General features: G+C 42.6%; 2 protein-coding genes across 3 annotated transcripts in view; one reads left to right on the forward strand and one right to left on the reverse strand.

The window, feature by feature from the left end:
* Positions 1-245: 245 nt before the first annotated feature.
* On the forward strand, positions 246-4288 carry ccnb2 (cyclin B2). The gene is made up of 8 exons (XM_072671346.1): positions 246-263; positions 1256-1375; positions 1798-2055; positions 2253-2411; positions 2492-2728; positions 3664-3804; positions 3877-3987; positions 4074-4288. The coding sequence occupies exons 1-8, from the start codon at positions 246-248 to the stop codon at positions 4182-4184; spliced, it is 1155 nt and encodes a 384-aa protein (XP_072527447.1). The 3' UTR covers positions 4185-4288.
* A 3196-nt stretch (positions 4289-7484) lies between these two features.
* Positions 7485-24920, reverse strand: part of myo1ea (myosin IEa) — a 93022-nt gene continuing 75586 nt past the window's right edge. Inside the window, exons 20-29 of one of the 2 annotated variants that reach the window (XM_072671043.1) lie at positions 22123-22237; positions 20433-20602; positions 19001-19146; positions 14385-14531; positions 14026-14183; positions 13302-13391; positions 12988-13198; positions 11660-11689; positions 9362-9531; positions 7485-8476 (exon numbers count right to left, since the gene is read on the reverse strand). In XM_072671043.1, coding sequence (XP_072527144.1) covers positions 8400-8476; positions 9362-9531; positions 11660-11689; positions 12988-13198; positions 13302-13391; positions 14026-14183; positions 14385-14531; positions 19001-19146; positions 20433-20602; positions 22123-22237 — 1314 coding nt within the window. In that variant the 3' untranslated portion in view covers positions 7485-8399. The remainder of the gene's footprint in view (positions 8477-9361; positions 9532-11659; positions 11690-12987; positions 13199-13301; positions 13392-14025; positions 14184-14384; positions 14532-19000; positions 19147-20432; positions 20603-22122; positions 22238-24920) is intronic. The other variant, XM_072671044.1, reaches the window with a different exon arrangement.

The following is a 24920-nucleotide window of genomic DNA, read 5'->3' on the forward strand; positions in this document are numbered from 1 at the left end:
AGCAAAGAGGGACGTGCTGCCTGGTAACCAATAACACATGGGCGTTTAATTACGTACTGTCCAATCAGAACGCAAGGAGCGGCGTTCGGTAGCCAATCAGAACACAGGGAGCCGTATTTGAATCGTCGCCGAGGTTCTGGCTGGTACCGCCTCGGGGCTTTAACGCGAGAGTGAGCGGAGCCACAGCGGAGCGGGCCAGGCCGGGTAACTTCGACAACAAGACAATCAGACCTAAACGAAGCAGCATGGATGTTCGCGCTGTTGTGAGTAGTGTGTGTGTGTGTGTGTGTGTGTGTGTGTGTGTGTGTGTGTGTGTGTGTGTGTGTGTGTGTGTGTGTGTGTGTGTGTGTGTGTGTGTGTGTGTGTGTGTGTGTGTGTAGCATGGCTGCTCATGCTAGCGTTAGCTTTAGCTAGCTGGTGGTGTTTTGATGTTGGCTGGGCTTAAATATGGGTGTTTTTATCGTGTATTAATGCTTTTTCTATAAGTCTGATCACGATATCTGACCAGTTCGAGGCTTTATCCACCTTTCCTGGTGTTTTTCTAACGGTTAGGCTAAAGGTAGCTGGCCTGTCTACAGTGTCCAGGCTGCAGAGGCCTGTGAGGCTGCAGAGGCCTGTGAGGCTGCAGAGGCCTGTGAGGCTGCAGAGGCCTGTGAGGCTGCAGAGGCCTGTGAGGCTGCAGAGGCCTGTGAGGCTGCAGAGGCCTGTGAGGCTGCAGAGGCCTGTGAGGCTGCAGAGGCCTGTAGCTGAAGCCCATGCTTTAATAATACTGCCCTTCATCACCACCCCTCTCCCCTAATCAAGATCTCTAGATTTCATCAGAATAGCACATGTTTCAGCTCAGCTTTGTGTTTGTTTCTCATCTCAAATTTGTTCATTTCTCTTTTCTGGGGTCTTAAAACTAAGGGAGGGGAGGAGGGGGGTAACTGCAATTTAAAGGATTGCCTCAACGTGACCAAGACATCCCCTCAATGTGCAGTTCCTTAATAAAGCAAGGCACTATCTAGGCTTGAGTATTCCTATCTTGGTAATTTAGGGGCTCTGTGTTTAGATCTTTTAGGTCAGACCCCCTGTTGGCCCCTTGTTAATGTCCCAAGGGTGACATTAGGGGTGCTAGACTAGCTGATCACAGATACTAAAGACACTGGCTGTCTGTGTTTGTAGTAGTTAAAAAGGCTCTCATTTTCCCTAGTCCCTTTTTTTTGGCTGTGTCTTTGATTCCCTCTTACCCCTGTTTCAATGCTTTGTTTTTCAGTACTGCAATGCAGAGAACCCAGCCCCAATGGGTGGCAAGGCTGGAGTCCCCAATGCTGGAGCAAGGCGGGCTGTCCTGAGCGAGCTTTCCAACTTTGCTGCCAAACCTGCGAAGACCACGGTAACAGCTGTTTGTGTAACTGGCTTGTACTGTAGCCCTAAATGGGGTTGAATTTGAACCTGGGTGTTAAATGCTAGTGCTGTAGACCTACAGTCCTGTGGAGTTTGGCTTCAACCCTTATCTAAAAAAAACCTTCGTCCAGATAATGAAGGTTTTTAGGGGGTATCTGGGTGTGTTGGGCTGCACGATTCAGGGTGTTGGCTCTCAAGAACAGGCAAAGGTTGGTAGCAAGTGGACAAAAATGTGATACTCTGGGTGTTGAGTAAGCCAAACATGCTGGACAGTGCTATGGGCTTTCCCGTTTTTAGAAGTCTTACCCCTAACTCCAAGAATTTAATGACCAACTGGGTAAATTGCATGAGCTCCAACTCATGGTTGGTACCTCCTCACGTGACTTCTGCTGTTGGACTTTCCTCCTACAGAAAGGCTTGAAGTCTGCAGCTCAGCCAGCTGCTGTGCAGCCTAAACGTGCTCCAGTGGTGCCAGAGGTCCGCCCTCCTCAGGTTCCAATTGTTCCTCCAGTCCAAGCCGATGTCTCCATGAGGGAGGAAGATGACCTCTGCCAGGCTTTTTCAGATGCGCTATGTCCCATCGAGGACATTGACAAAGGAGATGCTGAGATTCCACAGCTGTGTGCTGAATATGTGAAGGACATCTACGCTTACCTCCGGAGCCTTGAGGTACGTCTACTCAGTACCAGCTAAAGGAGTTTCCTTGCCCCATGATATGAGCACTTACTAGAAGGGGTGTAGTGATGCAAAGGAGTGTGTTGACTTGTGAAACATCAAGCTTTCATGATGCCTACTGTGACCATCTTGCGTTATCGCTCACCCTGTTGAGTTTCCTTGCTGTGTGCTGACCGCTGTGTTCATTCCAGGCCCAGCAGGCCATCCGACCAAGGTACATGGATGGCTATGAGATCAACGAGCGTATGAGGGCTCTTCTGGTTGACTGGCTCATCCAGGTGCACTCCAGGTTCCAGCTGCTTCAGGAAACCTTGTACATGACTGTGGCCATCCTTGATCGATTCCTTCAGGTGAGGCTTCAGTTTTAACAGCCCTTGTTGACCGTTCCTCCCCATCCTGTCCTAATCCTGCATATTGTGTCTCTGCACAGGTCCAGCCAGTGTCTCGAAGGAAACTGCAGCTAGTCGGGGTCACTGCAATGTTGGTTGCCTCCAAATATGAGGAAATGTATGTTCCAGAGGTCGGAGACTTCGCCTACATCACAGACAACGCCTTCACGAAGCCCCAGATCCGGGAAATGGAGATGCTGATCCTCAGAGAGCTGAACTTTGAGCTCGGTCGTCCTCTGCCCCTTCACTTCCTCAGGAGGGCTTCAAAAGCTGGAAACGTGAGTAATTCTTTGAGATTTGGTGTCACTTGCAGCCAGTGAGTGCAGTAGGCTTAAATTTGACTTATGGATGCTCTCTACTGAGCAAACTTGGCTTATGGGCCAGGCTGTTGTCTCTGCAAATGGTGACCATTTGTTAGTCTAAAACGAGGCTTGAGCTCATGTTCAGTGACCAGTGTCCACCAGATGATTAAGTTTTCCAGTTGCCTTTTCAATTTTGTCAATTTGCTATACGCTCTTTGCACAAAATCTAATCTGATTTTAAAAAATAGCCCTTTATCAAATACTGTTTAGTCAACTTTTAGGAAATTATTCAGGGGAGCAATGAATGGCTGGCAGAGCTCACTTCTGTCATGTAAATGACCTTTCCTTTTTAGACCTTTTGGACTGGTCTTCAGTCCAGCTCAGCCTCACTATGCTGGTAGTTTTGCATCATGCACAGCTCCTATACTGCACTAGTGGCAGCACATCTGTTGGTGCCCCTTGATGCCATTTGGTGTTGGAGTGTAGTCTGGGATGCAGCTTTTGCCTTTACTGTAAAGCAAGGAATAACTGATGGAGATCTGACAACTTGTCATAGCCCTCCCCGTCAACCTACACTTAAAATAAATGCCACCTGTGGCACCATAGAAAATCAGTCTTCAAATCTGGGCAGCACTTGATGTAACTGATTGGCCACATGGTTACGTCTACCCTGGACTTAAGTCCAAGACTGGAAACTGGATCCAAGGCCTGTATTTGAGGACTTCTGCCATGGACTCAAGTTATTTGGAATTGGAATGTGGTCGGTGGTCTTTACCAGTGTTCACTCCCTGGCTTTACTTCATGGTTCTTTATGAAATCATAAATGGTTCTTTGCATTGCTAAACTGCTTCAGTGCTGCTTCAAATGACTCTACATTTATTTACCTCTTCCTTCTGTCTTACATCTTCAAGGCTGATGCTGAGAAGCATACCCTCGCAAAATATTTCCTTGAGCTGACCCTTCTGGACTATGACATGGTGCACTACCATCCTTCAGAGACCGGTGCAGCTGCCCTTTGCCTCTCCCAGCTTGTGCTTGATGGACAGAAATGGGTAAGACCTGGTTCTTTTCTTTAAGAGTTTCCTCTTCCCTTATCTTGGCTGATTGTTGCTCTTCCTGTCCAGTCTCCAACACAGGAACACTACACCACATACAGTGAGGCCCACCTGAAGCCCATAATGCAGCACATGGCCAAAAATGTGGTCAAGATCAATGAAGGGCTCTCCAAATATGTGGTAGGCCTACCTAAAATGCTAGAGCTCCCTCATTGGCTTAAGGGTCTTCTGGACACCCTCTTACCCATGTGTCTCTCTCTTTACAGGCTGTGAAGAAAAAGTATTCCAGCAGCAGGCTAATGAAGGTCAGCCTGTTTCCACAGCTGAGGTCTGCCCTGTTGAAGGACCTTGCTGCTCCTCTGCTGCCCACCTCATGAACACTTTCTGTGAGGAGGAGTACTACTGATCTGCACTTTATTCCTGTTCAGCCACCAGATGGACTGCTGCTTTTTTGATAGTTGTGTGTATGTATATATGCAAATAAACATGTTTTTACCCTTTTAACTCTTTTAGAAATGTATCTTAAGTTCCATTTCAAGCTTTTGTAGGTTTACTGTCCTTGTCAATGCTTCACTTTGATTCTAGTGTGAAGCATTTAAGCTCTGCTAAATGGAATATTTCAATAAAATGTAAAAGATTTAAAGGCTGTTTGCTCTTGCTTTGACTTTAAGCTATTAAAGCACTGAACAACCCTTTCATGGTCTGTTCAGTGGGAGGCAGAAACTTGGACCTGATGCCCAAGTGGCAAAAAAGTTGACTTTCATTAATTAGGGTAATGTCCCTAATTAAGCACATGCTCTTGTACCTCATTTATGTGCCTGTAAGGTTGTAGGGTGTCCCATTTCTTCAAAGTTCCCCTGTATGACTGTTCATGAGCACTCAAAGTCTGCACTAGATCGCTAGCCCTGTATAGGCCATTATCCACTGTGATCCTTGTGTAAACCTGTAGTGTGGTTATTTTTCTACAAGCATGGAATTGAGGGTCATGCATCTAAAAGTCTGAGGATAGGAGGGAAAGTAGAGCTTAACTGCAAAAGCACCATTAGGCTTATTTTCTACTCTCACTAATGCCCTAACATCTTTCCAAAAAAAACAGCCATACAATAATGGGTAGTAATCATTACTGTAGTCTTCTGCAAGCAGAGGGGTACAGCTGCACCCCTATCAATTCTGACTGTCCCAGGACAAGTTATGTAAAACACTCCTGGTAGCAGAAGCAGCACAGCATAAATTACTTGTTTGCATCATGGCAACTCTGGCATTTGGGTGTCCAAGCTCCCTAAACTCTTGCCCCTCAACAGCATAAGAGCCCCTCCAGGTGGGCTTAGAGTAAGAATTGGGACAAGGCCTCAAACCTGCTTTATCCACCATCATGCTTCAGCTGGAGAGGTGTTTTCCTCTTTCCCTGAACACATCTTTTGCTCATTGTGCCACAAGACTGGTTTCTAAAAGGCACCAGGGCTTGTTTGGGTGTCTGAGCTTTGGAGAAGGTGGTTGGTGTGGCGCAACAGATAACACCACTACCTGCCAGTGAGCTACCACACCACGTGGGAGACTGGGGTTCAATTCCCGGTCTGGGTGACTATGTTGTGCTACACCAATAAGAGTCCTTGGGCAAGACTCCTAACACTACATTGGCCCACCTCTGTAATACGAGTAACCTTGTAAGTCGCTCTGGATAAGAGTGTCAGCTACAGGATGTATATGTAAATGTACATGAGAAGGGTCTGCCTGCAGAGCCGCACTCTTACAGCAGCAGTTTCAGGCCAGAGGCATCGTACGCATGCACAGTCATATTACCATTCAGGAAGAGATATCTATTATTTAAATGAAATATTAATATTCTGTAATCATGCCAAGCCTGTCTGAGGAAGTGGTATCCCTCCGAATGTGTAAATGTAGCTATACACAAAGCCCACGTTATTGAGGCCCTACGGGATGCAGCTGGCCTGAAACTGTGGGCCTGAAATTGCAGCTCTGCAGTGCAGGTGTTGCTGCACAGTAGAATAGTGCACTACTGTTCCTGCTGCGTCTTCAGTGAGTGTTCAGTCGTCCTGAAGGTCTTTCTAGCAATACCCAAACCCAAGCTCAGCTCATCTTCTACTAACTGCACTCACAGACCCGGTCCCAATTCTTGCCCTAAGCCCCTCCTGAAAGGGGGGCACCTAAATGGGGCAGGTAAAAGGGGTAGGTTGGCCACCCATCCCATAAAATACAGAATCATTCTTTATTTGGCACTTAAATGTTGCGTCCCGTATTGAACCAATTTTGTTTCGTATTTCTATAAATGTCAGATTCAGACGTGAGTGGGAAGAAGGCAAAGCTTATTTCAGTAGTATTGTGGTTTGATTGTTTAGGATGTTGGGTTTTTAAAGTCGAATGAATATGGGAGAATCACTTATTTAATATTCAGTAGTATTAGCCAATAGAAATATTATATATGGGCATTTAAAAAACGTCATACTAATGGAATAATAGTTCATAAATAAATACATTAGTTAAGAGAAAACATTTCTTCTGTAATATATATATATATATATACACATATATATATATATATATATACACACACACACACACACACACACATTTCCTACATTTAAAAATGTTTGTAGTCGGGGCCCATGGTGGTTATGGCCCAGAGGAGCCATGGTGGGCGTCCCTTATTTTTATTGCTGAAAGGTGGCAACCCTATAAAGGGGTGTGACTGTTTAGAGCTCGTCCATTCACCAGTATAGGACACCAAATAAACACCAGAAACCACAGCTACCCTAACACTGGCTTTAACAGTTGCTGCTATTTCTGCTGTGCTGCTGCTAAAATGGATAAGTGGTCAAAAACGTCTAATCCATTTCCGATAAATAACAGGTTCCACTCACACCAACAGAGTTACACACTTACACCTTTCCTCCATTTTCCGATTGGTTTAGGCATACACTTCATGAAAGACCTTAATGCCTTCTATGAGGAAGCAGAAACTTCAGCTTCATTGGACCTTCCAACAGGACAGTGATCCCAAACAAGCATACCTCACAGTCCACTGAGGCTTGGTTTCAGAAGAAGTCCTGGATGATTCCAAACCCAAGAATATTGGAGAACTGAAGGCCACTGGCCATGAGGAATGGGCTAGGATTCCTTAGAAAGGGTCCCAGAAGCTGGTGTCTGGCTGTTCAGAAGGATGCTCTACTAAGTACTAAAGACGCTATTAGTTGGGTTGAGATATTTAAATTGGGCATGTTTGATTGGTTTACTGCTTTGTATTTGCTAATAAATCTGATTGCAACTGTTTACAAAATGTCATCAATTTAGACCTTTTAGAGGTTCTTGGTCATATTAATTATAATGGTTGGACGTGAATGTGTTAATTAAACCAAAATATGGGCCAAACAGAACAGGCTACAAACACAGATCTGCATAAAAAGCTGGTCATTCGTTCATTCATTAGTAATGAAACAATGAGCACCTTTTACCCAATGCTAACTGTTCATGTATTTGTGTATTTGGTCATCAGAGTTCGGTCAACATTGATTGGGTGAACTGCTTAAGGCTTACAAATAATTACGTGTAAGAGAGGAACTTTGTTTTGGTCCATTTTGCATCTAAACAACCCCGTAACCAACCTTTAACTTGAATTATTAATAGAAAAAACAGCCAAAATAAGCAAGAAAAGCACGCAATGAGTTCATCCTATTATTAACAAAGTAGTACAAAATATTCGAGATACATCGATGAAAATATCTGTATAAATCATGTAAACAAACTTCTCAAAACAATCAGTTCCCTTTCAGCAACTAGCGCATCTTTGGCAAACCTTCATATGTACATCCTGGTGCGGCTGGCCGAGGCAGGACAGACGGGTACAAATTCATACTGATAAAGTGCTTTTTTTCGTTTAACACACAGCATCATGTACAGTTATGCAGTAACGGATGTGCTCCTGATGATGATAATCATGATGATGATGATGATGATGATGATGAAGGTGTGTTGTGGGGGAGTTATTTACTTCTAAAGATTAAAGCTTCAAAAAAGTACATTTTTGAGAGGCAATAATACAGAAAAACAGGTATTAGCAGCAAAATATTCCCTACTAAACCCATAGATTTGAACATAAAGCTACTAGAGATTATAAACCACAAACAGCAGGTGAACCTACAGGAAAGCACCTTCATTTACTTTAAAAATCCTTCCATTTTAGAAGCCAAAAAAAAAAGTATTTCAGGTCCCAAACATGACGGATGCTCCGCGTCGTCTTCAGATGCTATAAGATGACTTTAAATATCACTGATGGCAGAACCAGAAACGAAAACCGAAGTAAAATGAAGCCATAAATACAATAAATAGTTTTGATCAGTGCTCACAGCGACTGTGTAACATTTAGCCCTGGACAGAGGTCTGGCGGTGGCACCGGCAAGCCGTGCAGGACTCTGCTGCAAAAACGTCTCTACAGCGACAGAACGCAGTAAGGCCGAGACCTCCACTGCGGCGGTCTTCCCACTCCTTCTCTCTCGTTCGCTACACTGGGAGTCCTCTGAGGTACGTGTGATGCGCTGGTGACGCACTGGCCGGCCCCTCAGCTGCAGTAGATGGAGTTAGATCTTGGTGACGTAGTTGTTGGGGAAAAGACCCTGTTTACCTCTCAGTCTCCCCGTCCACCAGCCTGAGGCGTCTGCGCAGCAAAAACACACGGTTAACGGTGCGGCGTTCAATCAATATTTCTATTTATCAGTCAATTAATTACCCTATTAATACACCTAATCCATCAGTCAACAGTCAATCAGTCAGTCAACCAGCCTCTGTCTGTCTATAATCAATCAAATCAGTAGACCAGTCAATTAATCTAATCAGTCAATTAGCAAATGAAACAACCCATCAATCTGTCTGTCAGCCAGTCAGTCACACTGTCTGTAAATGAATCAATAAAATCAGTAAACCAGTCGATTAATAAATCAATAAATTAGCCTATGAATCAATAAATCTATCTAAAAACTAGTCAACTAATCAATTACTTAATCAATTACCCAATGAATCAACCCATCAAACATTTAATCAATCAATCAATCAATCAATCAATCAGTCAGTCAGTCTTAAAAATACATTCATGAAACCATTCAATTAGTCCATGAATCAATGAATCAATCTACCTATGAATCAGTCAACCACTCAATTAATCAATCAATCTGTCTATCAGCCAATGAACCAACCAACCAACCCATCAGTCAGCCTGTCTGTAAATCAATCAATAAAATCAGTAAACCAGTCAATTAATAAATCAATCTATCTATTAACGAGTCACACATTCAATTAATCAGTCCAATAGCACATGGATCAATCAATCTATCTATAATTCAGTCAGCCAGTCAATTAATCAGTCAGTTAATCAATGATTCAGTCAAAAAAAATCAATCAAGTGTGTCTGTCTGTCTCAGTCAATCAACCCTTCAATAAATGGGTCAGTCGATTAATCAGTTGATCCATCAGTCGATCAATCAGTCGGCTGATCAATCAGTCGGTCCATCTCCTGCCTCACTTCTCCTCACTGTAGTTTACCCACCTTCCATGACGATTTCAATGATGTCGTCGGCATTGAAGCTGAGCTCGTCCGTGTCCTGGGCATCGTAAGCATACAGAGCTTTACACTGGGGCACCTGCGGCTTGGGTTTGGGTGCTGGCTTCGGCCGGCCGCCTCCGGGTGCGGGTCTATTGGAGGACTGCCTGTGAGCCCTACGACAGAACAGCAGCACAGATCAATGACCAACGGGGTGGGGGTCTTCTGTGGCGTTACAGAAGCCTGTGAGCATGCTTACAGAGCACTACGTGACATTAACTCCAGTGTGAAGTTAAAGGAATACCTCCAGCAAACTTGCCAACACAGCTAATAAAGAATGGAAGCTAGTAGCCACCGATTAACATGCATTAACATGCTACTTGGTGGCTATAGGATTTCACTCACTGTTAGCAATATTAGCATTTTGGACTGAATTATTCCTTTAACTTTAGTTTCAGCCAATATGAGGAGCTACTGGTGAGCACTGTAGTTTCAACCAGTGACTTTTACATGTTTAACCACAAGGTGGCGACACATACAAACCCATGTACTGAGCCACTGCACTAAAGAGCAGATCAGACTGGGATGAAATGAAACCCCACACTGTGATCCAAGCATGGGTTTGGAATGGGAAACGGCAGGCAGAACACAGCATGAACTTACAAAGCCTGTATCTGAAGAGAACTTTAAAAAGAAGGCAGATTTCAACCCCAACACCTCCAAATGAACCATAATGGTGAAACGGCTGCTCCTGTAGACCAGTCTCAGAAAATCTGTGGACTTGTCGGAGTTTGCGAACCACCATCAGTACGATAACAGGCTGAATACAGCTCCTCTCATGGGGCCTCGTGTTCCTGTTTGCTTGGTGTGTGGAGGACCCATGAGAGGTTCAGTAAGACTACAAGAAAGCGCAAGAGAAATGATCCAGTTCCAAACTCCCTTTACCTCGGCAATGGCTTCACATGCCAGTCGGAGAGAACTTCTCACTGTCAGGCAAAATTCTTGTACCCTCATAAAGGCAGCTTTACAGAACTTTCAATGAAGGTCAATGTAAAATTATTTAATTAATTATTTATTTAATGTTATTTTATTTCACATTATGTCAAATAACTATTTCTCAAATGTATTTATTTCTAATTTTACCCCATTTTTCTACCCAATTTCCAAAAGCCAATTTCCCAACCCTCGTTTTATGAACTCCCAACACTAGGAGGGTCTCCTCCGACACACGTGAAGCCATCCAACACGCTCGTAGGAAAGCGTGGCTCACCAGCTCCGATACACCAGCTAACAAACGCCTGTGCTGACCAACACCACACTAGTAGTGATGTTCGTAGGGAGTGCCATCAACCCACCCCAGAGAGAGCGAGGCCAATTGTGCTCTCTCTGACTCCAGCTGCTGATGGCAAGCAGCATGACCTGGGAGACCTGGAGCCCCTAAGATTCTGCCTGACAGTGACGACATGTCCCAATGTTTACATGATATTTAGGGATACATCCACATAGAATTCCAGGGTGGATAACAATTACCAGCAATTAACACTTTGAAGTAATTAAAAAAATTGTCACCCTTTAGAAGCTGAAATTAGCTTAAAATTAAGGTCTGACAACACAGACTATAAAATACAAATATGTTCAAATAATTATTTAAATGTTCAGGTCTCAGGTTGCCAGGTATTCAACAGCAGGATCAATAGATTTCATACATATATAGAATTAATACATATGTTTTAATTGTTCTACACTTTCTAATGTCTTTAACAGATGTGTAAATATTAAATATAATTTTTTTTGCCCAATAAATAAAAAAAACAGCAAAAGCTGCTTTATAACATTTTTAAAGAAGATTAATTTGGTAAAAATCTGGCAACAAATAATGCATTTGCATTATTTTGCATTTTGCTGGTTCACAGTGTGATCAGGTCTTAATATCGTATATGCTGAATGCTTAAATTACTTAATAAATTAGACGAAACATGCACCCCTAATACTACTCCCTTTAGCAGAAGCAGTTACTCTGGTTCCTCTTTTTGGAGTGGACAGCGCAGCCACAAAACTAGATTAGACGCCACAGATTTCACACTGTTAACAGCTTTACAGGCTATGTGGTGAAATCTGAAATCACAGAGGTGTAGTAAAGGGGCGGTTCAATGATAATAAGGCTTAGGGCTGGTTTGGAATTGGACATCTCAGTCAAGCCTAGAACTACAGTAAGCAGAAAGAAACCACAACCAGCACCACCACTGATGCACACACACACACACACACACACACACACATACAACCACACACACTCAGACTCACATTCCTCCGTTTGTAGCTGGCCGCAGGTTTCTGTTTTGGTAAAAAGATAAATCACTGCTCCACACCGTCTGAGTATGTGTTACTGATGACTTTCAGTCTACCTTGTAATTACAGTGACTATACAGGACTATACACCGATCAGCCATAACATTAGCACCACCTGAGTAGGTCTGAGTAGGTCCCGCTACAACAGATCTGAGCATTTGAGGCCCCATTGACTCCACAAGACCTCTGAAGGTGTCCTGCTGTAGTATCTGGCACCAAGACTAATGCTAGCAGCAGATCCTTTAAGTCCTGTAAGTTGTGAGGTGGAACCTCCATGAGCATCAATAAGCCTTAGGTGCCCACAACCTTGTCGCCGGCTCACCGGTTGTCTTTTCTTGGAGCACTTTTGGTAGGCGATGATCTCCGCAAACCAGGAACATCTCATAACACCTGCCTGGTGTTTTGGAGATGTTCAGACCCAGTCGTCTAGAACATCACAGTTTGGTTCTTGTCAAAGTGTCTCAGATTCTTGGGCTTGACCACTGTTCCTGCTACAACACCTCCATCACCTTCAAGAACTGACTGTTCACTTGCTGCCTAACATGTTGCTGCCATCCCTTTTTTAGATGCCACTACAGATTAAGATAGTCAACGTTCTTCACTTGGTACTAATGTTATGGCTGATTAGTGTATTATTATGTACTGGATACACAATACTGTGCAAAAGTTTTGGTCCCCTTGAGAATTAATATGAAGAGCTGCTTATCTGCTCAGTAAAACTCTGATATCAGAATAAACACTGATAATAACACTCCTACAGAAAGTGGTGGTGGTTCTCCATCACTGTGTTCATCATTAGAACATCTCCAAAGTTCTCCTCATGGAGTCTAGTATTATTTAGAGTTCTCCTCAGATCAACACCTGGTTTGGTGGTAAATCAGGGCTTAATGATGGTAAATCAGGTGAGCTGCTGCTGCTGCTGATGGAGTTGAACACATCCTCCACGCTGTGCTGGATGGACTGGGGGGGGGGGCGTCCAGGAGAAACCTGGAGGAACTGAGCTCTGTTCTTCAGACTAGCTCACCGACAAGATCTCACTACTTTCTTTCTTCAGAATGAGAAGCTCTTGATTCTCCTTTTTACTGGATTTATGTTCCCCTGCTTTATCAGTTCTGATGAGATCTGAAGCTTCTACAGTAAAAACTCTCTTATTGCTGAGAGACTGGGTTTAGAATAATGGGATTAGGGGCCTAAAACCTCTGACAGTACTGTATATGTATTTTGGTATGACCGTGGTGAAAGTATGATGTGTGTGCATGGTAATATTATATGTGTGTACTCACCCTGCAGCTCCCTGATCAGGCACTTTAAGGCAGTCCAGGTTGGGTTGCTGGGCTGAGTGCTTGCTGCTTCTGTCCTTCAGCTGACTGGCTGTGACGGGCAGGAAAGGGCGAGATTGGTTGCCCGGTGCCGGCCTCTGGCTGATCTGGTGCTGCTGGTTCCTCTGACTGGCAGCATGATTGGTATGTTTCAAGCCACCGTTCTGGTGAGCAACTGAAAGAACACCCACAACAAATAATGTCTCTTACAATCACTGAGGAGCTGAGGTTGAAAGCGTAACACTGGTAAGAACAGTAATGACTGCTGTGTGCGTTACCTGGAGGTCCGGGCGCGACCCGTGTCGGGGTGTGGTGGTGCGGCCGGGACATGTTAGAGCGGCCTTGACTGAAGCCTTTCTTAGTGGGACCTGCCGAGAACATGTTAGATTAGAACCATGTAGTTCTAACTGAGCGTCCATTACTTTGCTATACTATGTGTCCAAATGTTTGTGGACACTCCTTCTAATGAATACATTCAGCTACTTTAAGTTGCACCCATTGCTGACACAGATGTGCAAATACACACACAGCTTGTCTAGTCTCTGTAGAGAAGTACTGCCAATACAATAGGACACTCTGGAGCAGATAAACATTATTGAACCTATTGGCACCATGCTGCCTAATAATGCCAGGCGTGGGCTATAGAGGGGTATAAAGCCCCCCAGCATTGAGCTGTGGAGCAGTGGAAGAACTGATGTGTTCTCTGGTATGATGGTATGATTCTCTGGTGGTGCTTCATCCAATACTTTTGGGATGAGTTAGGGAGTTGGGAATGACGAGGTGGTGTAATGATTATCCAACATCCTGACCCCACTAGCGCTCATGATGTGTAACTCAAAGAACAGTAGGATAATTTATTTTTTCTGAAGAATCAATGAATGAGGTGTCCCAATACTTTTGCCCATCAAGTGTACATATGGGCTACACTAGCTGTACTTTATCCTCAATGACCCTTGGGAAATGTGTAACGCAGTGTTTGAGGAAGCTTGCAGAGATACTCACGGGAGTTTTTGGGCAGACCCGGTCCAATGCTGACCTGCAGCATCTTGTTGGACGGTCGCAGCACAGCAGATTCTCCCTGACCCTGAATGAACTGCACCTGCCGCGAACCTCCGGCACTCCATGGCCCCCAGCTCTCCTTCTTCAGCTTCATCTCCAACCTGAACACCACAGCGGAACCCTTCAATTTCCTTCCACTCTTCATTCTCAAACCCTTATTTACATATTCCTGTGTTTACATATTTGTAGATTTCACAGAATTACACAAAAACCTTAAAAAGAAAGGTCTTAAAAATAAAGGGGTGTTAATGGGCTAAGCGCAGTACTACTCGACACATAATATGCATGTTCTCTTGACTCACGTATTGGCAAATTTGAGTGGCAGCTTCCTCTGGGTCTTCTCCTCGAACCTGCGCGCCAGCAGGCTGATGAACTCGGTCTTAAACACACACTCCAGCAGGCTGTCGTACTCCTGCTCATGCAGGATCAGAAAGTCATCTTGCAAAGTGCTACAAAATAAGAGAGAGAGAATTTAAGAATTAAACGTGGAACTGCTGTTGAAGTTCAGCACCTTAAATGTAGTAGAATGGTCAAGACAAGTTAGGGGTGAATTATTACTTTAGTACAGGAGCTCTGAAGCTACAACAGTAGCTGTCCCTTAAAGCAGAGCTATAGAAGCTGGGCAATATGACGATATTTTATCGTATTGTGATCAATTTTGTTATCGTGATAACAAATCGCAATAAACACTGATCAGCTGCAGGCTTCATTACTTACAGTGTAATTAGACTGGTTTAATTAGATAAAAGAGCAGCAGATGTTGAGTAGAATTCACTGTATTCAGTACAGGAAAATATCTAAATAGCAGTTTATAAGAATCTATCGCTACTGATGTTTTTAGTCCGTGAGTACATGTATCGTGATAAATATTGTGTATCGTGAAGTCTTTAAATATCATGATATAGTATTTTTACCATATCGCCCAGCCCTAGAGGACAGGCTACCCTAATAATATTAAAAACAACATCATATTATTATTATTATTATACTAGTTAATAATAATAATAATAATAATAATAATAATAATGAGCCTTTCTTCTAGTATTTTTTTAATATCACATATACCAGGTTAGAAACCCAGGTTAGAGTGTAGGATCAGCCATGCTACAGTGCTCCTGGAGGGTTAAGGGCCTTCCCAACACTGGCAGCTTAGTGGACCTGGGTCTCAAACCCACAACCCTGTGATCAATAATCCAGTGCGCTAACTACTGAGCCACCACTGCTCTTACCCAACCCACTCGTTAGTACTCTCACCCTATTACGTTACACAATGCTCCAGACACTGGGAGGGTGAGGACGGACACATGCCTCCTCCGAAACATACGCATCCAGTCACCGCCTCGTTTCCAGCTGCTGCTGATGCAGCGTCACCAGGCAACCATCACACTGGGTACCCAGCTCTGATGCATCGGATAGCAGGCTCCCGTGCCAGTTGGCATAACTGAAGTAATGTGGGGAGAGAGAGAGAGAAAGCGCCATCTACGCCAATTGTGCTCTCTCTGGCTCTGGCTGCTGATGGCAGGCAGCATGGGATTCAAACCGGTGATGCTTGGGTCACAGTGGCATAGCTGCCAGAACCATCTGGAGCCCAACTCTCTTCCCTTTCCATGTAAAGTCCATGTCAAAAGATTTTATTTCATTCCTTTTGGAGCATTTCTATTGGTCACCATGATTTTTTGGCACAACATAAAGAATGTCAAAAAGTGAAAAACCGATTTGTGTAATTACAGAAGTCAACACTGACGTTAATACCTGAGTAATTACATACATGTAATAGTAAATACATCACCAGTAGTTGTTGCAGCCTAGCTTATTACACAGTAACTGCACAGTTTTAGCAGCAGCAGCACTCACTGATCATTAATAGATAATTAATTGATAAATATGAATATAAATGAATATAAAACATCATATTATGCACGAGGGGGAAAATCCAAACCTCTAAGGCTTTCCAACAACACTCCACACACACAAACAAGCCAGCAGGCGGAGAGCAGAGCATGCGTCAGATGTTCTCGCTTGGGTCTACAAGCGACTAAAATACGACAACACACAAAACAGCAGGCGACCGAGGGGCGAACAGAGACGGCATGAAGGGGGCCAAGCAGCGATGGCCTGTTTCCCCCAATAAACTTAAGTCTTTTCTAATGAGTTTTTTACAAGGCCTGCTCTCCCTTCTCCAGGAGCACCTGGTTCACATTACCCATAACCCTCCACTCACATCACGCCTTGCAGACCCCCACCAGACACACGGCGGGACTTGTACACACTTTACTGCCCTCCATATGCGTCACGTAAAAGATCAATGTGGCCCAATGTAGTCCAACACTTAACTCGTTGAGTTCTTTTCTGCTTTAATCCAGGTGTCTCTGAGGAAGGATATGTGAGACACTTGACTTTTGTCTCGCCCCGGCCTTATGAGATCCACGGGGAGAGACTGGGATTGAGTAAGCTGTTCTGAAATGTTCTAAAAGCTGATTGGCTGAGCCGTGTTCAAAGCTCTTGTAAAAATAAAGCAATAAAGCCTGAGAGAATGTGTGTTACAGTGACTTTACCAGGGATTAGAGGTATTGAAGACGTGATCTGAAGAACGGTCTGATAACTCTTATCCTCCTGATGGGTATGTATTAACATATACACTATATGGACTAAAGTATTGAGGCACGACTCACTGGGACACACTGGGGCACTGTCCAGGGAAGGCTTTCTACAATAGTAGCACTAGTGAGGTCAGGATGTTGGAAGATCACCACTGCACCTCATCCTCAACTCCCAGAGAACACCGCTCCACTGCTCCACAGCTCAATGCCGGGGGCTTTATACCCATCTTGCCCATGCCTGGCATTAGGAGGCATGGTGCTAATAGGTTCATGTTTGCTTATCTGTTATATAGAGAGTCCTATTCTATTGGCAATACTTGCCTACAGGGACTAGACAAGCTAGACAAGTGTGCACTGCATTCATTATAAAGGGTGTCCACAAACATTTGGACATACAGTATACTTATCCTTTATGTTCTGCACAGACAGCATCATCAATGTTAATATCCAGTGGCTATTGGTGAAAACTGGGTTGGAAACCCAAACAGAGCCAAAGTGGCTCCTCATTGGACAAGCCTGTCCATTTTACGCTCTACCAGAGAGCAGAGCTTTTGTTTGGTGTTATATTTACAAACATTACAGAAAATATGTTCCAATAAAATAAGTGCACAACGTTAAACAGTCATGTAACTGAGCCAATAAAAAAAATAATAATAATAAAATAATAATAATGTGCATCATATCAGCCCTTATGTCCACTGTCCATGGACCGTTATGTTGCTAAGCAGCTGCTGCCTACTGTTAATTAACCAAATTGCTTACGAACAGTTCTTATGTCAAGCAATGCAGTTGATTAACAGTAGGCAATAGCTGCTAAGCAACCTAATGGTCTATGAACATTATTCCAGTCAAGTGTGTTTAATCTAACCTGTTTTATTAATAATAACTCTGTATATATAAATATGTCCTCATGTTTGACCATTCTGTAGCTTTGAAACCACAGCCTCCTGTTACTACACTACACTGCATGTCATCCCCAACAAACAGCCCATTAACTGTGGTGAAGTCACTGTAAAGCACAGCCTCTCGCCTCTCACAGCTTTATTACAACTGCCATTCAGACAAACTTCACGCACTTGACATTAAACAAACGTGCATGTGTGCTTTACTCCCAGAGCCTGACTGCAGCTTAAAGAGGGAACCTCAGAATCTCTCACAGATGTCTTCAATTGTGACTTTTCAGAACAACGTAGGGGGCTCAGAGGGCTTTAGAGCCCTGCCGAAGGCCTCTGAAGCGGCTGTCTGGGTTTGTGCAGAGGGAGAAGCTGAGCAGTATGTGAACAATGGGAGAAAGGGAGGTATATAAATGATGAAGTAGAGGTTAGCAGTGTTCTCATCGTATCAGAATAACTGTGACACCAGCTATTTAAATATCCCCTTAGATGAGCACCTCTGCTCTACAATTTTATTTACCTACAGCGAGAGTCAAAATAATTACAAGTATCCAATTAGATCCAATTTAAGAACTTAAGAGTATCCAAATGCAGTACTGACTTGAAAGTATCCCGTTAGAGTATTGATTTGGGAGTATCCAAAGTATCCAAGTAGAGTACCGAATTGAAAGTATGCAATTAGAGTACTGAACTGAGAATATCCAGAGTACTAAAATGAAATTATCCAATTAGAGTACCGAATTGAAAGTATGCAATTAGAGTACTGAACTGAGAATATCCAGAGTACTAAAATGAAATTATCCAATTAGAGTACTGAATTGAAAGTATCCAATTAGAGTACTGAATTGCAAGTATGCAATTGGAGTACTGAACTGAGAATATCCAAATAGAGTACAGAACTGAGAATATCCAATTAGAGTACTGAATTGAGAATATCCAGAGTACTAAAATGAAATGATCCAATTAGAGTACTAAAATGAAATGATCCAATTAGAGTACTGAATTGCAAGTATGCAATTGGAGTACTGAATTGCAAGTATGCAATTGGAGTACTGAATTGCAAGTATGCAATTGGAGTACTGAACAGAAATTATGCAATTGGACTACAACTACTGTTTACAAGTATATTCATTTTGAAACACCAACAGTAACTGTGAATCACACTGAATAAAAGCATCTGCTAAATAAATAAATACGTTCCTGGCAGTCACTCTAGAGGACAGAGGGAGGTTTGAGTTTCGCTGATGCCGCAGTAACGAAAGTGCACTGGGAGAATTTTCAGGTGTGACATTTTGGTGTTTGAGGACTGCCTGTGGGGTTTTATGCTTGTGTACTGTACTTCTGATTGGGTCAATGCCTGTTGACCCACTCTCTTCTGTTTAATTATTAACCCACTCTCAGTCTCACACACACTTCATGACTTACCTAAGAGAAACAGCCATAATCTTGTCCACCTCGATTCTGCGCTTGAGCACCTCCTTTACCTGGCCCTTCTCTGGGCCCTGCTTCACCTTCTCTCTTCCGATCAGGTAGATACACTTAGGACTCAGGATCAGGTCTCTCTTAATGCCCTTTTACCACAAAGAAGACGGCAAGAACATGATCAGACTGGGAATCGTATTAAGTATGCATGATTATGTATGAGCAGAAAACCTGATCCAACCCATTTAAGCAATAAAGGAAGTCACAGAGAAAGGTGCAGACGCAACTTGGGTCTAGTGTGTCTATTTTTATAGCTAGCAGCTGGTCTATTTTACTATCTGTCTACAGAGATTGAATATGAATGATTATTTAATGTATTATTCACAAGAATTGCAATAAACAAGCAAGGTAGTTTGTTAACAGTAGGCAATAGCTGCCAAGCAACATTAGGTCCATGGACTAGACTGTGCATTGGTTGTTAATAACTTGACACATTAACCTTCTGGAGTCTATAGGCATTTTTTTGTTTTTTCTTGAGCCTCTAAACTTAATACCCACATGTTTTATATAAAAATGCTCAGAACAATCTCAGCTCTCTCTATAATGAGATCTCATGTGACCTAGAGCACTGTGTGAAGAAATAATTTAGCAGACGCTCTTATCCAGAGCGACTTACAGGGTTACTCGTATTACAAAGGTCAGCCAATGTAGTGTTAGGAGTCTGGCCCAAGGACTCTTATTGGTGTAGTGCAGCAGAGCCACCCAGACCGGGAATCGAACCCCAGTCTCCCACACGGTGTGGTAGCTCAGTGCCAGGTAGTAGTGTTATCTGTTGCGCCACACCAATCTGCCCCTAAACCTGAAAAACTGAAGTCTGATTTTAGAAATTCTTAATATTTCCTGTAGAAACAGATCACTATTTAGACACAGCAAGAGGCAGAAACAAGTTTATCAACCTGTATTTACAGCCTCGTAACTCCTGATGTGAATCACGTGTGATCTGACAATGAGATTCAATGGAAAGGATGGGCTCTACAAATTCAGGAACTGCAGGAATCCTGTTTCTGTGCTGCTTCATTACAAAGATATTACTAGAAACATTGAAAAACATGGAACTTGACAGGTGTTCATAGACTCCAGAGGGTTAATACGGTATTAAATGGAGTGTGTGGTTATTTGTGTGCATATTAAGTATTTCACAGTGGCTTTGAGCTTGAGTTTGAGCTTGGCCACACACATCAACTGAATTCTGCACTGTCACTTACTGTCACTAAACTACAAGTCCTACTTGAGTCTAACAAACAGCCCAATAACTGTGTTAAAAGGTCTGAAGCTGGGAGCACTGGTCTATGATGATCATACACAGTACTGATAAGTGATCTACACGTTCAGTGTGTGTGTGTGTGTGTGTGTGTGTGTATTAGGGTCAAAGCACCTTAAAGCGTCGGTCGTATTTGGTGACTTTGTCTGCGAAGTCGATCTTCTCTCTCTTGCCGAGGAACTGTCTGAGCTCAGGCCGGTCGTCCATGCCCAGGTAATCTCCTATAAAGTTCCTGTTCAGGCTGTGCCTCCTTCTCTCCTTCTTGTTCAGTAGAAGGTCAGAAGCTGGAGAACACAAAATACACCCTTTCATATAAGCACAAAGCCCCAACTTCTAAAGCTCTCCTCACGGGAGTCTAGTAATTAGAGTACTGAATTAGGAGTGTCCAATTACGGTATTAAATTGAGAGTATCCAATTAGAGTCCTGAATTGAGAGTATGCAATTAGAGTACTGAATTGAGAGTATCCAATGAAACTACTGTATTGAGAGTATGCCATTAGAGTACTGAATTGAGAGTATGCCATTAGAGTACTGAATTGAGAGTATCCAATGAAACTACTGTATTGAGAGTATGCAGTTAGAGTACTGAATTGAGAGTATGCAATTAGAGTACTGAATTGAGAGTATGCAATTAGAGTACGTATGCAATTAGAGTACTGAATTGAGAGTATCTAATGAAACTACTGAATTGAGAGTATGCAGTTAGAGTACTGAATTGAGAGTATGCAATTAGAGTACTGAATTGAGAGTATGCAATTAGAGTACTGAATTGAGAGTATGCAATTAGAGTACTGAATTGAGAGTATCTAATTACAGTACTGAATTGAGAGTATCTAATGAAACTACTGAATTGAGAATATCTAATGAAACTACTGAATTGAGAGTATCTAATGAGACTACTGAATTGAGAGTATGCAATTAGAGTACTGAATTGAGAGTATCTAATAAAAATACTGAATTGAGAGTATGCAATTAGAGTACTGAATTGAGAGTATGCAATTAGAGTACTGAATTGAGAGTATGCAATTAGAGTACTGAATTGAGAGTATCTAATGAAAATACTGAATTGAGAGTATGCAATTAGAGTACTGAACGGACATAGAGCACTTTACCGGACACTGTTGATGCAGTCATATTGATAAATGCTATTCAACAGTGCTCTGTTTAATCATTAGTATTACATTTTAACAATTGAATTAACCTACAGCGAGAGTAGAACGTCAACACAGCCGCAGACTATTGAAATAACTGGGGATTCACAGTGGGCTGAGTTGGTAGCCCCTTTTGCCATAACTGATGTGCTGTAAACAAAACACTGCTATTTCCACAGCATGCTTTACGCGCCCTGCCGTGCCTCCTGCACACGCTACACAGGCTCCGCCACAGTCAGGCTATGCATGTATGGTTGAGGGAAGACCCTATATTGTGAAAGGCGCTCTGGATGACTGGAAAAGGACCTGCATGTGATTCAGGGCACTGTGGTTATTTTTGTTAGACGTATTACAACATTCTGGATTTTTTGGATCATGTTCTGGTGCAACAGCAACAACTGCTTCCTATTTTGGTTCCAGCTCCACCAGTGAATGAGGTCATATTCTTCAGAATCAGCGCTACAATATTTGTACAGTGCAAAGCCACCGAAACCTCATTCCGTACCTAAGCGGTTCAGATACTGCCTCCTGAGGTAACAATGGCTTTCATTTCCTTTCTGATTCCTCTGTGTGTGCACACGGCGAATGAATAAGTGCTTGTGTGTGTGAGAGTGTTTGACCATGCTGTGAAAGGTCAGCCATTGGTTCTCACCCTGTTCTCTCATCTGAACGTATTTCTTGCGGGCCATGTACTGCCGCCAGGCTTTCTGGATAGCTCGGGCGTAGCCGTCAAACTTGCGCTCTCTCGTCTCCTCTAAGAGGAAAAGCTGTGGAGCAGAAGAGGTACACTCATTAGCAATCGCACACATGCAGCTAGTGCCACATTCGGCCCTGCCAAGCCAGTGAATAGGCAGGCCTCAGTCGACCCCCTATATACGTTTAAAACTAGGAAAATAATGTTGAAAATAATGTTGCACTTAATATAATTAGTCAACAGCAAATAAAACATATTATTAATGTATTAATAATTAAATTCCTTAATATGTATTCATTTCTTAATAATTTAATAAAGCGTAAAATCTCGCTTTTCCATAATTTCCCACATATATATATTATTTTTTAATACAATATGTTTTTTAACTTTTAAATGTGTACAAAAGTAAGCAATATTAATGTGTTCAGAGTGATGAGAAGTGCTGCAGATGACATTAAAACAAAAGGGATAAAAAAAAAGCAAAAAGGGGATACAACTCATTATTTATTAATTTATTATATATAAATATGCAAAATAAATATTACTACAAAATAACATGTATATAAAAGTACATATATAGAATTGTTAATCAAATTGAATTAAAATAAATGATGAAATAAAAAAGTAATAATTAAAACTACTAAATATGTACAACAAATAACAGTAACTTTTACACACACTAATATATATTAATAAATTATTGCTGTCACACTATGTTCAGTTTCCAACATACTGTGAATCTGGAAGTCAGGTTTTGCCTGACAGCAATAAATAATATACATTTCCTAAAAAATACTGATTGTTAACTATTAAATATATTACTATATAAACTATTATTATATATTTACTGTAATTGTATTATTATTGTGTTTAAAACCTGAAATATTGAATAAAACATTTAATAAACTGAAAAGAAGAACTTTCTACAGGTTTTTATATTTTGAGGTATGTATTACTAAACACAAATCAAATATAAGACGTAATTTCAAACTTCTGAACAGAACCAGATACTACAGACACCAGCTAGAGAGCCACGCTAATTAAATCCACAGTAAATATCCTGAAAGGTCACTCCCACCAGGAGCTGCAGGACTGCATTAGTGAGCTGAGGACAGACGGCACATTTAAACAGCTCAGGCTGGCATTTACCCCCAACACTCCCCAACCTGAAGTGTGTGTGAAGAATCGGTCAAACCCAGCCTGGTGTGTTCCTCGCCTCTAGTGTCTGTCTGTCTCTCACTGTCTGTCTCTCACTGTCTGTCTCTCTCACTGTCTGTCTCTCTCACTGTCTGTCTCTCTCACTGTCTGTCTCTCTCACTGTCTGTCTCTCTCACTGTCTGTCTCTCAGAGCTCAGCTACTTCAGCTACAGAGTCTGCCCTCAGAGGACACTGCAGTATCGCTGCACAGCTCCAGACTAAACAAACGCTTCTCTCATTATCACTTTAGCCTGGACCAGATGCTCACTGAAACACACCAGCGTGCGCACACACACACGCACACACACGCACACACACGCACATTTGTTTTTATGCCTTCCCAGGACATTTACACTGTTGTGAAAAAGTGTCTGACCTCCACCTCATTCCATTTAATCTGATTTATAGTGGATTGTAGCACTTTTCCAAACAAAATCTGGGAGACAGACGGTCTTCAGTTTGTCAGGAATCATTTATGTCGTCTTCAGAGGTGAAAAAGGGTTTACCTACAGATACTGCAAGTTCATTAGGAGTTCATTAGGATCAGTGTCTCAGTTAAATGCCTAAAAATGAACCTCTGTGGGCTGCCAAGTTCACTCTCAAGGCCTAAAGTCACTGTGCTTTCAGGTGCATGTCAGGTGGTTCGTTTCTCTGAGGTTAAACTCGTTCACATGTTCGCCTTCATGTGGTTAGTGTGGAGGGTGTGCAGCCTTTTTTCTGTATAATTATATATATATATATATATATATAACACATATATACCCCCCCCCCCCCTTTTTTATGCAAATTAACATGTGCGTTAATTGTTGTTTAAAATGACGTTACTATCTGAGTCACTGTAAATATTGTATATTATTGTTTGACATTTTATCACTGATTAACCCATTTCGGCCACGTAGGACATGGTGTTTACATCACAACTCGGAAACTTCCTGTCTGTCTGTCCGACTTCTGCGTCCGACTTCGGAGGGTATTCATGTGAAGCTTCCTGGTGGGAAACTCTAGTTTAGATAATACCAACACCACTTGAATGCAGCATTAGATATAGATGGGACAGGGCTGGCCCAAGACGGGCGATTACTTGATTTGGGCCAGCCCTGTCCCATTTATATCTAACTTCAGGCCTTAGAGTGACCTTCAGAGTGAACCTGGAAGCACCCAGGCTGTCCAGTCAGAGAAGAGACGAGAGATTCCTAAAGCAGACCTTAGAACAAATCCTGCTTATCAGTCTGGAAGAATATATATGTAAACACACACACACACACACACACACACACACACACACACACACATAAGAGGAGAGAATGGAGAGCTCTCTATATCTCTATAGAGCTCTTTCACTCTTCTCCCTCCCTCTCTTCTGGGCGATCACAATCTGAGTGTCAAATCAGTTCAGACACAAACACAGCATGAAAGAGTCCTCCAGCAGCACTCTGTAGGATCAGAGAGTTCACACACACACACACACACACACACACACACACACACACACACACACACATATGTACACACACACACAGCTGCTGTGAGTAAAATGACACGGCTTATCAAAAAGTACC

Source organism: Salminus brasiliensis, chromosome 25 (assembly GCF_030463535.1).
Source record: "Salminus brasiliensis chromosome 25, fSalBra1.hap2, whole genome shotgun sequence".
NCBI lineage: Eukaryota > Metazoa > Chordata > Actinopteri > Characiformes > Bryconidae > Salminus > Salminus brasiliensis.

What these genes read in the sequence shown, in the direction of transcription:
- ccnb2 (XM_072671346.1), top strand. An exon ending in CCAAACCTGCGAAGACCACG is followed by an intron (nt 1,376 to 1,797) that starts GTAACAGCTGTT and finishes TTCCTCCTACAG; the next exon opens with AAAGGCTTGAAGTCTGCAGC. An exon ending in TCCTTGATCGATTCCTTCAG is followed by an intron (nt 2,412 to 2,491) that starts GTGAGGCTTCAG and finishes GTCTCTGCACAG; the next exon opens with GTCCAGCCAGTGTCTCGAAG.